This window comes from Adiantum capillus-veneris, chromosome 22, assembly GCF_014529385.1.
Source record: "Adiantum capillus-veneris isolate H3 chromosome 22, ASM1452938v2, whole genome shotgun sequence".
NCBI classification, from domain to species: domain Eukaryota; kingdom Viridiplantae; phylum Streptophyta; class Polypodiopsida; order Polypodiales; family Pteridaceae; genus Adiantum; species Adiantum capillus-veneris.
This window is the reverse complement of record NC_140952.1, coordinates 46,384,264-46,397,309: the sequence shown is the minus strand read 5'-3', so window position 1 is coordinate 46,397,309 and position 13,046 is coordinate 46,384,264. Positions and strand designations below refer to the sequence as shown.

The window sequence follows — 13,046 nt, the reverse complement described above, 5'->3', positions numbered from 1 at the left end:
AATCTTTATCTCATTTATCTGTCGGTACTCAGACAAAATTGATTCTACAGCGCGAGTAGGCAAATGAACTCAATGTTGCATTTTCTTGCCATAGTCATAATTTTTCACACATCCCCATAGCCATAATCTCGAGAGATCCTTTGCTTCTCACCAATACGCTTTCACTAAGCATCAACTTAAGAGTACTTTTTCACATTCAATTGGTGCAAATATGTGAATCACCATAGTTGCAAAAAAGAATTGCATAGTTAAATATGAGGAAGGGATGGGTCACCTGAACACATGCAATCGGTGCAAAGTATACATAATTTGTGCAAGGATGACTAGGCTCGAGGTGGCGGCGTCCAAGAAAGGACCTATTAAATGTGTAGCATTGCCTTGTGAATATATAATGTGGGAAGTATTGGATGCTTTATAGCCCTTCCACAAAGCAAAAAATTTGAAAGAGGAAAAAAAGGGGTTGTAATTTTTATGGGAAAATATAGGCACAACTCTGAGTCTCCTAAATTTTTAACGAGGGTAAATTATAGTTCAAAGACGAAGTAATAGTAGTTGCTGGTACTGTACCTGTTGGAGGAAATTCAAAAAATGGTGAATAGTAGGTTGAAATGGAAAAGGGAAGGGTGGGAATAGGACGATTAGTCAAAGGCTGTGATATAGTTTTTACAGCGATAGTTTTTTTTTACATGTGAATCTGTGATTAAAGATTACAATGTTGCTTGGTCCTTGAGTCTTCCACTAATTAAGTTGTACTACTTTCCATGAAAATAGTTTTCTACTAGTGAAAAGTACCTTTGAAATTGGGCTCGCGTCCATCTGCATACACACATGAACATCACAAGGACATGGGGTTTCAAAGGCTTTCCTTTCGTCTTGCCAACTTCATTGGTGACCAAGGGATTTTAATATCATGGCTAACATGACTTTTGAGACCGAAAAAGTCCTTTTGAGTCATAAGGGCTTATAGATTTAGGTCTCCCCAATCTCAAAATAATAAAAACTCTTTCAGAACATATTAAATGCATAAGTGAAGGGTAAGCTTAGGAACGAGATAAAACAAATGAAGGTGGAAAGTTAAAAGACCTTTTGTGTTTATATCAACGGTGTTGCTCTTCTCCTTTATCGTTTTTTCTCTATTCTTTAGTGTTTTCCTTGCACTCTCTATCTTGTAGAGGTGCGATCTTAAAATGTCCTCGAAGAAGGAGAGCTTCAACTCTCTGTCATTGAAGAACTTTACACGATTAAGGAACAAGTACGAGCCATCAAGAAAGGTGGGGAGCAACAAAAAGAAATGACGACCTTGTGGGTAGATGTCATCACAAAGACCCAACAAAAAGCAGAGAAGGCCAAAAAATGGATCGAGATTGTCAAGAAAGGAAAAGGCAAGGAAATAACCCACACTCCCACGCCAACCATCATCAACTTGACACCAGAAGAGGAGCAAAGGAGACGTGTACGGGCCTTACATGTAAGGATATGTGGCATCAGAGACCAAGATAATGTGAATAAAGAGGTGACAAAACTCATGACTGGTTAAGAAAAGTGGGAGTAATGGAGAAACCTCGAAGAAAAGGGCACTCATTCTCCGCTTCCCCTCCATTGAAGCGAAGAAAGACTTCTTGAAGAAGAGACCGATTCTAAAGAAGATTGACATCTTTCTTGGAGATGATCTAACCCTCTCGCAGATTGCTCATATGCAAGAAGTAATGCCGGAAATAAGAGCAGCAAGGAAAAAGGGGAAGATTGCTTTTTACAGGGATGGAAAGGTGGTGATATTGGAGCGACGCCCCGCATGAGGGTGTGAGACCTATGGGACCACACTAAAGCTGGCAACCTAGAATTGTAATGGGTCACTCCGTCTTGATGTAGGGGCCTTTGAGCATAGCTTTACGGGGAGAGACATCATTCTCTACTCTGTGACGCATCAAGCACCTGGACAATCCATGCCACAGGTGACCGGGTATAGATGGGAGACAGCCTGCAGACAAGAGAATAGATCGGAGCATCGAGGAGGGGCTCAGGGGGAGTGGCAGTTCTATTCAGGGAAGAACTGCAACCACTGATATATATAGCACGCAAGGATGAACAGGCTAGGTACATGTGGGTGACGCTCAGGGCAGAGACGGGCAAATACCTCTACATTGTTATTTGTTACTTTCCTTCTAGTACGTCACTATATGCATCACCTAGAGGACAATCACCCTCTGCTATTTTGGATAATGACCTATGGGAGTTTTCCAAGGATGGTGACATTATCATACTAGGAGATTTCAATGCTACCAGACAATATTTTATGACACTTCAGAAGAGATGCTTAGGGAGTTGGACGTCACAGAGATGGGTCTATCCAGACTATCACAAGATGAGGAATACACTGAATATGGCAGATACTTGTTAGATATGGGAACTGCAGACAAATTGGCCATTGTGAATGGCCTACAACGATTCTCGACAGGTGGAGGTTTTACTTGCTTTTCACACCGACATGGTGCCAGCACAGTGGATTATTTTATGACCCAGCCAGGTCTCATTTCATTCTTTTAGGATTTCATGGTGGACACTAGGCCAGTTGGAGTAGCAGTTGATCATGCTATCGTGTCTTTCACCTTGACCTTTCAGTTCAACACAACCCTATTAGGAGAGGTCCCCACACATACTCGGCATTCCTTCGTGAGGGAGACGGATTCTGTGTATATGAATGAGATATACAGACAGCTATGCGCTCAGGAGCCAGGACGACCACTAGATGAACTCGCTCAGATATTGACAAACGCTCCATGATGCAGCATCAGAGGCATACCTCCACATCCAGTCCACACGGAGACGCTCTGGGAGCATGCCTCAGGACATTTGGTATGATGAGGAGTGTTGAGAGACGAGGATCAAATTACAGAAGCAAGTGCTCATGGGTACTACCACACATCGACAATCACGGAGTATCTTTCACCGCCTAGTGCGACGAAAGAAACAGGCCTATCTATCTTAGCTAGAGCAGGATCTATATCAGCTATTTATAAGTCAGAAATCAGGCGAAGCATGGAGGCTATTCCACGAGCATTCACCATCACCAGCGATCACCTCCACTGAGACATGGGGGGAATATGCCACGTCTCTCTACACAGCATCAGGGCAACCACCTCTGCTGGACCCACTAGAGACATGCCTGGAGACATGTTCTTTCTTTACTGTCGAGAGGGTAAGGAAAGCCATTGACAAGATGAAGACAAGGAGAGCACATGATCATGATGGTCTAGTTGCAGAGCACTTCATCCATGCAGAGATATGCTTGCAGAGCTCCTGGCTATGATGTTTAATCCCGCCATGTATGAAGGCTTCCTGAAGACTTGGAGTATGTCTACGATTGTGCCTATTTTAAAGTCAAGAGATCCCATGATTCCCGCGAATTATCGCACCATCATGGTTGGTCACACATTAGCTAGGTTGTATGCATCCGTTCTTGAGCAGGAGCTGAGTAGATGGGCAGAGCGAGAGGGCATAAGAGCACAAGGGCAAGCAGGTTTCAGGAGAGGTTTCTCCACTCTTGACCAGATTCTGACTCTCAGAGCTATTATTGAGGAGGGTAGACACCATGGCAAGAGGATCTATTGTAGCTTTGTGGATTTCCGCAAAGCTTTTGACACAGTGCAAAGAGCCAGACTTATACACAGACTAACTTATACACAGACTACAGGACATGGGTGTGCCTATAGAGCTGATATGGGGTATTCTGGCTCTATACAGGACAGTGATGGGACGAGTACGCACCACTAAGGGAATGTCTGACATGGTCCACTCCACTATTGGAGTAAAGCAGGGATGCCCCCTATCCCCGACTCTTTTTGGGATGTATGTGGATGAGTTTTCAGACTATGTAGAGCATCAAGGGGACAGGGGGGCTCAGCTAGCAGGGACATGGATTCCACAGTTACTATATGCTGATGATATTGTGTTGATTTTTGACTCTCCAGATGGGATGCAGCGTCATTTGGATGCTCTGCATATATTTGCTCGTGACAGTGGATTGTCTTTCAATCTGGGAAAAACCAAGGTTATGGTGTTCAACACCACACCACAGTGGGTCAGGAGGTTGGCACCCACATTTATGTATGGCCAGGAGGCTGTGGAGTACACAGATACATATACTTATCTTGGGGTATTCTTCGGTGCACCGGTGTTTTCACTAAGAAGAGCATCAGAGACTAGACTGACGAGAGCATATGCAGCTTTGGGAGGACTGGAGAGGATGTGTTCGCAGGTTCAGTTTCAGGAACCACGAACAAAGCTTTGGCTTTTTGACACTCTAGTGACTCCAGCTATGCTCTATGGAGTTCAGGTATGGGGACCTTCAGTAGACCACCATGGGAGATCTGGCAACAAAGATGGATGGAGATGTATGGAGAGGCCTTTGGTCTCTATGATCGCCCGGATGATTCGGGCTAAGGCCTCAGTACCACATGAGGTTATTCGAGCCGAGTTGCCCCCCCCCCCCCCCCCCCCCCCCCCCCGGTGGTGGAGGCATTGATGAGATCAGTTTCCTTTATGCACGGTCTATGGGATTTCCCGAGGGACAGATACGCTCGGCTTGCCCTGGAGTCATCTCAACAACTAGCTCTACAAGGCGATACAGCATGTTGGTATGGACAAATGACAGCATGGTTTCAGTCACATGGTCTTAACATGGGTAGATTACCTCCGCTTCAATACTCCCTCCATGCACCCTCCCTGTCTCTCACATGGACAGAGATCACCAAACTCATACGTCAGGATCTGATACAACTAAATACCAGGAGTACATGGATACAACCGACACAGGACATGGGCACGAAGATGGCCTTCTACAGAGAGCATCTTCTCCAACTCATGGAGGACGGCTTTGTGACTAGGCCTACATACATGGATACACACTTATCTCATGAGATAAGATGCGCTATTGGATAGATACGCACATCCTCACACCAGCTCCAGATCGAGATTGGCCGATTTCGAGGAGTGCCGGCAGGAGCCAGGATATGTCACCTATGTAACTTAGAGCCAGAGACAGAGTTGCACTACACATGTCACTGCCCGACATACTATGAGATACGCGGCCGCTTCCACTGCCTATTCAGAGAAGGGTTCGGACCTTTTTCTAGAGTCATAAGATACAAGGATCAGAGGTGTCTCGGATTGTTCCTGCTATAGCTGCGGAGACTTAGGGAGAGCTTGCTGAGGACATCAAGGGAAAGACAGTCTCAGAGACGAATCACAAGTTTCTTTACACCAGCCAGAGGAGAGCCAACGAAGCAGTCATTACAACAGATCTCAGAGCCTACTCATACTAGACATACACTGCTTGACCGAGCCACTGAGCTTGGCAGATCCAGACGTCCACGACCTCGGGGGGTCTCCCACTACTGACGAAGGCTGCAACAGAAGATACAGATCACTCTAGCTCGGAGACCCCCCCGACAAAGGCTGCAACAGAAGATACAGATCACTCTAGCTCGACATGCAAGACGCCCAACCAGAGTACTGACCATGGAGGAGGTCGATGAGATCCAACAGCGATCGATGAGAGATTTCATCTGAACCCCCAAACCCCTCCCCCCCGCCCCACTATTTCCTTTCTCCTTAGAGTTTTAGTGTTAGTTCTTTGTAACTTTGTAATTTCTGTACTCAGCCATAGTATCAGATTCACCAATTGTAACTTTTTGGTCTCATAGGTCATTTTGGCCTTTTGAAGACATTAATATAACATTTCATCTCTCTCTCTCTCTCTCTCTCTCTCTCTCTCTCTCTCTCTCAATGTTGTATCTATCCTTTTGAGCTAATACTATTGCAAGTATGTGCTTCGTCATTGCCCGTTGCTATGTGCTATGCTATAGACTAGCGTATCGTTTTTTTTTTGTTGAGGGAATCTTTGAATTAAGAATACCTTTAAATTTTTTTGAAGTATTTTATGGTTGTTTAGAAAGGTTTTAGTCTTTCTTTCATGTGCCAATATGGCTTGATGAGGGTTTCTCTAAAGCTAGACATCGTGAAATGTACCACTTTAATTAATATATGGCATTGGTCATTATCTCCTTGGGTTCTTAGTTTCTACTTAAAAATCAAAATGTGCGATAGTGTATTGTGCTTGCTCGGTGCCAGTCTTATTGTTCTCTTCTATGAATGCTTGAACCACTACTTTAAAATCATAGAAAATTAGAACCATGCCGAGGACTACCTAGAGAAGAATGTAACAACTGATATTTTTAATGCTATCGGTCAAGTTCGGCCTCCAAAGGACATTAAGGGAAACTTTATTTCTGTCATATTTTTCCATGTAGTATGACGACTCCTGGTCTCATGCACTCGATTCCCATTCAGCTAACATGTGGAATCCCAACAACTCCTGCACTACCATATTGTAACTATACAACAAACTTCTTTTTCACACAATTCGGTGCTATTGTGTGGACAGTTTCTTTTAACCCCCTTCTAATTTTGTAATGAAAGATTGTTTGCAATAATAATGTCGCGGCCGCGTCGAATATGTTAAAATGATGCACTCAAATTCTTCTATGGTTACATACATAATATTTCACCCAAAATTTTGTTACATTTTGAGAGAAGTTTTTGCACTAATTATTCTAAAACACTAACATCTATATACGGCTCTGAAAAGAAACGCATCGACAAACTAAAACCTAGAGAAGATTGCAACTGTTCACATGAAAAGAAAGAGCAAGAAATAATAAAATTTTGAACGTATGCCTCACTTTCTGCTCCTGTAGGGCTTGTTGTGTATGGTTCACACTTGACTCATATCTTCAAACAAGGATAAATGTATGCAAGTAACAAATCAATGTTAAAAGCCAATGTTCACAAAAAACTGGCCTTAGTGTATTTTTCAATGTCTAAACTTGCAGAATCTTGGTTAGATTCAAGCTTGCCTAGAAGGAAACCAGCAAATTTCAGAGGAAAATTGTGTCTCCTCCTCTCTTTGTTCAGATGGGAAAAACTGGCCAAAAGGTGTCCTATCTTTCTCCAGGCACAAATAGGAGCTACATTTTCGCCCAGCAAAGTAGTCCGTTTTGCACATCGCTCGCAGATGTCCTTCTGTCCCCCAGCTTTCTTTTATGGACCTGCCCTGTAAATCAACAACTCGGTGCTGAGACCACTGGAAGCGAGAGAAATGTATGGCATTTCAAACAATGGCTGCCCTTCATGTCATATCACATAAATTATGACTTGACAAACAATGAGCCTACAAACACCAACCTAGCTTTTGTTAAGATGACGTTGACATTCCGCTGTTGAATAGCAATCATGTTCTGAATTATCTTCACTTGCTCAAGCTTTCATACTTGTCAACATGTTATCCTTTGACATGCACAGAGGGGCTGAAATGTCTCTCACTCCTCCTCCTGAAAGCAATCACAAGCCTCTCAAACTCGGAAATTTTTTGAGCAAGCATACAACCATCACAAATGGTTAAACATGCCTGCTTGATTATGCACTCTCATTGCTTCTGTTTGTTTGCATATTCCTGCATTGACAAACATGCAACGCATGCACAGAGTATCTTTCTTGTCCACAAGCACTGCATGATCAGCGGTGTGCCTACCAACCTTCACACAGTTCGCCATCTTTCGCGGGCAGCTAGTAGGGTAAGCCATACTCCAAGATCCGGACTCATCGACATCTTAACAACCTCTGTCGCTTTACATCGCTTCCCTGCGCTGTGAAGCAGATCAAGGATGCAGGTAATGTGCCCCGCGATTGCACCAATGCCATATTCCTTACTCATGCACTCAAAGAGTGTTTGACCCCTCTCTAATTGACATGCATGTCGGCAAGCAGAAAGGAGATTTAGGAACGTAATTTCATTGGGATTTTCACCCTCCATTATCATCCTGTCAAAGTAGGAAAATGCACTTTGAGTGTCTCCAACTTGTGCATACCCAGCAATTAGAGCATTTGAAGTAACTGCATTTCTGGTTTGAAGCTTGTCAAAAACTTCTTGCCCTTTGGTTACAAGGCAGCATTTGCCATACGTATCCACGAGGGTGCTTCCAAGAACAACATCACTTTCCAGACCTTGTCTTGCCAGGTCTGCATGTATTGCTTGGACCTTGTCACTGGCACCAATGCTGCCAGAAGCTTTCAAGATGCAAACATATGTGATTGCATTTGGAGAAATGCCCTCCATTTGCATCTGCTGGAAACAATCTAATGCCTTTTCACCATAACCATGCTCAGCATATCCACCAATTAGTGCACTCCATACAGCCGTGCTGCGAAAAGAAATTTTGTCAACTAGCTCCTGGGCTTTTGACAAAAAGCCACACTTGGCATACATATCAACTAAGGAACTGCCAACATAACACTCTTGCTCAACGCCTTTCCTGGCAATTTTAGCATGAAATTCTTGGCCCCTGTGTATGGCTCTTGTTATTGCAGAAGCTTTCAAGACAGCCGCAAATGTAACAGTGTCAGGCAGAACATTTTCCAGCTGCATTTGTTCAAAGCGATCCAAAGCTTCCTGGCCACATTCATATTCTGCATATCCTCCTATAAGAGCATTCCAGGAGATTGTGTCACGAGTTGGAAGCTTATCAAATACTTCCTGCGCTTTTGAAAGGAAATTACACTTGGCATACATATCGACCAAGATGCTGCCGACATGAAGGTCATTCTCTAAGCCTCTTTTTGCAGCATCACAATGAATTTCTTCACACTTATGCATGGATCCTGTGGCAGCACATGCTTTCAAAGCACAAACATAAGTATACGTATTTAACAGAATACCCTCTGTTTTCATTTGCTTGAAAGAGCTCAAAGCTACCTCATGAAGCCCATGTTCAGCATAACCTGCAATTAATGCATTCCAGGAGACCGTGTCTCTATTTGGAAGATTGTCAAACACCTCTTTTGCTTTCCCAGGTATGCCACATGTAGCATACATGTCAATCAAGGTGTTCCCAACAAAGAGATTTTGTCCAAGCCCATGTCTGGCAACTTCAGCATGTATCTCTTTGCCCTTGTCTATGGCTCCCATACAACAACATGCTTTTATTGTACAGACAAACGTTACTGCATTTGGAGTTACACCCAACATCTGCATTTGTTCAAAGCAATGGAGTGCTTTTTTAGCATGCCCATGTTCAACATAACCTGCAATAAGTGTGTTCCAGGACACTACATTACGATCTGGAAGGTTTACAAAAACCTCTTGTGCTTCTGCAAGCAAGCCAATTTTGGCATACATGTGAAGTAATGCGCATCCAATGAAAATGTTAGTTTCCAGCAAACCTCTTTTTATGGTGTCAGCATGTATCTGGAGACCAATTTCCAAGTCCTTGGTGAAAGTGCAAGCTTTGAATAGCGCCATAAAAGTAAATTCACTAAGGAAATGAGACTCATCTTTTCTCACTGTCGCGTATGAGAAGATCGCCTCCTGGAACATCTTGTTCTCGACATAACCTATTATGAGAGAATTACATGGAGAGTCATAACCAGATGCCGACTTATTGGAAATCCTCAGCCTCATCATTTTTCCTGGTCATGTAAGGGTTGGCGTCTCTCTCTTTAGCAACAGTGCAAGACGCGCATACATCCCTCTGCTGAGTATTGACCCAAAACAACCCCTTTTCCCATATGGCTAACATCCGCAATGGATGAAGAACGCATCTGAAAGATCTTGGTCTCAATGTATTAATCTCTGAAGGTGCTGTGATTCGCAAATCTGCATCCATGAAAAAACCACTCTCATTTCTACAGTATGAACATGACCATAATTACCATAATCATCATCCTCACAAGAGAGGTTTCTGGGCAGGAATAATTTGAAGTCGGTCTCTCCAACAAGCCGCGTAGTGAGTGAAATAATCAGCTTCTCGTAGCAACGCAGAACTGCTGAAAGGTGCAGAAGAAGCGTAAGTGCAAAAGATCCTGTAAAGAAAGGGCTTCATTTCCACAGCAGAAACCATTCTGCTCTTCCAGAGCTGGTAGTGGGTAGGATGGGAATTACAAAGCCTTGCTGTTGAAGAGAGGAAGTAGGCCGCTCTCGCCATCGCTGGTTACGACGCGATCAAGGAGAGAGTCTCTAAAATGATGGCGATTGAGGAGGTCCGAGGGATCTATGGTTGGCTGTTGTTGAACGTAGCCACGTGGCAGCATCGTCACATTAATGGACTCGAAAAGCTCTACACTTCAAAGGGAGATGGAGTCCCTCTATATACAAGAAGATTTAGAGATTTTCTCATGTAGGAAAACGAAGTCTTTTCCATTGTTTTTCATACAATGCAACTAGAGTGCTTCATTAGCCTGCATGACTGCAAGTGGATAACAAACTGGTGGAACAGTACAAGCCTTCAAGGCGATTGCAATTAGAGAGAGAGATTCCCTTTGGTAGTTGCATGTGTATGGAAATGAATTGAGAGCAAGGGCACTATGGTAATTACTATTTTGTTCTCATCGAAGCATTGAACAAGAGTATACATCAGTAAACAAGAACATAGAAGTGAAAACTGAGAGAGAGAGAGAGAGAGAGAGAGAGTGCATACGCACTTATTATTTGTTTTCCACAAATCTTGTTAGCCTAAGTGAGTAGAAGTCACTCATACATACAAGATTGTATTTATCGAAGCACCGGACCGCAAAACGGGATGATTACGAAGGCAGTTACAAGCCGTTCCGTCAATGGAGAATGGGCTTAAAAGTGAGATCGCTGGCTGATCTGATGCAGGCCGAGAGCAGTTGATTGCACCCAAAGAGCAGCCAGATCACCTGACACCCTTGCATCTTTATTGTTTCCACTCTCTGCATTTTAGTTCATCCACACTGACCCCTTTCGGCAGTAGCCAAGAGAAACCTTAGTCTCAGCCAAATTTCAGCCAACTTTTGGAGCTCAAAACAGAGCTAGATGTGCCTATAGATCACCCATTCCATTCCCAGGAGGAGCCTCCCCCTAGAGGGCAGTTGTCAGAGCCTAGAATTGACCATTTGATTAGAGTCTTCCTGTATAGAATGTCGACTCTTGGAGCGCACTGATCCCGGAGTATATGGAACAGCAGAAGGGCCAGGAAGCTCTAGGCTGCTTTCAGCAGATGCAAGGTGAGGACATCTCTCCGGATGAAATAAGGGCTATCTTGACATTAAAGAATCTCTCTCTAGTCGTACCCTCACAAAAGCACAAACAAACCATGCGGGCATTCTCTTCGAGATGTCCTCTATTGGAACACGTTGATTGCATAGTACTGCCAGCATGGACTTGCAAGGAAGCTCTGGGCTGTTTCCAGGAGCTGCAAAGTGAGGGTTTCTCACTGGAAGAACTATCTTGGAGTGCTCGTGCAGACAAATATGCAAGGGCTTTCTCCAAATGCATTCACCCATGCTTTTGCGTGGAAGGCACGTGGCCTTACGTCAAGATCTGTACTTTCAGTCCATCATTCCTCTCATCGGGTGCGCATTTCAGCCGTCGGTATCCGTCGGCAATCCCCCATCGAGAAGGATTCAAAGGTGCATCAAATCTGTCCCGAAGGTGCTTCATACTAAGAGTTACCGCGGGGACATTCCCCATTTGATTTTTTATCATGCTCTGTAGATCCTCCCATCAATGGAGTTAGAGTGTGGCAGGTATTGTGTTAGCTGGGCACTTCAATGCAAGGACAACAACTTGTCAAGCTACCTTCTTTGATACATGAGCAGAGGAATTCCGTGAGTATGACCAGGTGGATCTTTGCATGGTTGACTTCCGGAGCAGATTTCAGCAGGTATAAAATAGGAAAGCTCTCCTAGCGTTTTCAGACAGAGAAGGGGCGTTAGAATGAGTAGCTAGCCAGCGTTTTTTTCAACAGAATAGCCAGCGTTTTTTCATCGGCTTGCTCACGTTGTGCTGGCCACTGCAGATCAGCCCTGGTGCTTGGCAATCGCAGCATATTAGCCTAGTGTTTTTTCTTCGAATCAGCCTTTCTTCCAACAGTGGTATTAGAGCCTCTGGCTTGAGTAAATCGACATTCAATTTTTAATTGTTGCGAAGGCTTTTCGAATCGACAACATTGGATTTGCCAATCAAGCTCAAGACCGTCAAAACTGGGTATGTGCATTATTTAAATTCAAGAAATTACTAAATTTATGGATCTATAAAGATATATGGGTGAGGAATCGAGAAGAAGGCGATGTTGAAGAACTTTTGAGGAATTTCATGGTCCAAAAATTGGCATCAGATTCCATTGAAAGAGTGAAGAAGAGATAAATTTGGTGGAGAATTAAGAGGGACGGCCAATCAACAAGAAGAGATGGAGAGTTGAGGAAAGGCGGAAGAAGCGGATTAGGAAACTCTGGATTCCAAGCTTTGCAAGAATTGAAGCCCTTCGAATTGTGCCGGCCAACACCATGGGAATTGGCTCTTGCATGCAAGAAGCTCAACTCTGTCAACCTCGACCAAATCCTACAAAATCTGCATCACAAGGGGCGCCTTTGTTTGTGGAGCGAGTTTCTCCTTCCCCGCGGCCTGAAAAAGGCCCTACAAGTCGCCATCACCCTCTCTCTTTCTTGTACGTTGTCGGCTTAGCTCTGCTCGCTACCTCATGCTTTTTTTTTGCTTATTTCATGCATCTCACTTTTAATAACTTAAGGTTTTTTTTTAAAAGAGCTTTTGGAAGTTATGGTCGGCATCCCTCTGAACATTAGAGCCACCAATTTTAACCCCCAAATCACCCATATCTTGCAGCCAACGTGTTGCAGATGATGGCATTCCAAAGAGAATGCCAATCAAGAACTTTTCATCTTTCATGTTTTTGTGACAGTACCACATTTGGCATACATATCAACCAAGCACTGCCAAGCACGCCAGACCAGGTATCTTCTCATTAATTCTCTGACCAATTCAACAGCTTGCATAAGGCCACTGGCCTTCAAGGTGCAAGCGTAGGTGAATGCATTTAGAGAAAAGCCTTCCATTTGCATTAGCTACCCTGTCACAATGAAGTTGGGCATATCCAACAATCAATGTGCTCGAGGTCATGACATTCTAGAGGGAAAGCCCATCAAGAGCTTTTTTTGCTATCGTGGGAGCACCA

The 13,046-nt window shown here is 43.9% G+C and overlaps 1 protein-coding gene across 1 annotated transcript; it reads right to left on the bottom strand.

Moving 5' to 3' along the window:
• Positions 1-7,116: 7,116 nt before the first annotated feature.
• Positions 7,117-10,123, bottom strand: LOC147429272 (pentatricopeptide repeat-containing protein At4g21300-like). The gene has a single exon (XM_086495397.1). It carries the CDS (start codon positions 9,515-9,517, stop codon positions 7,595-7,597), a length of 1,923 nt encoding a protein of 640 aa, XP_086351523.1. The 5' UTR covers positions 9,518-10,123; the 3' UTR covers positions 7,117-7,594.
• Between the last annotated feature and the right edge of the window lie 2,923 nt (positions 10,124-13,046).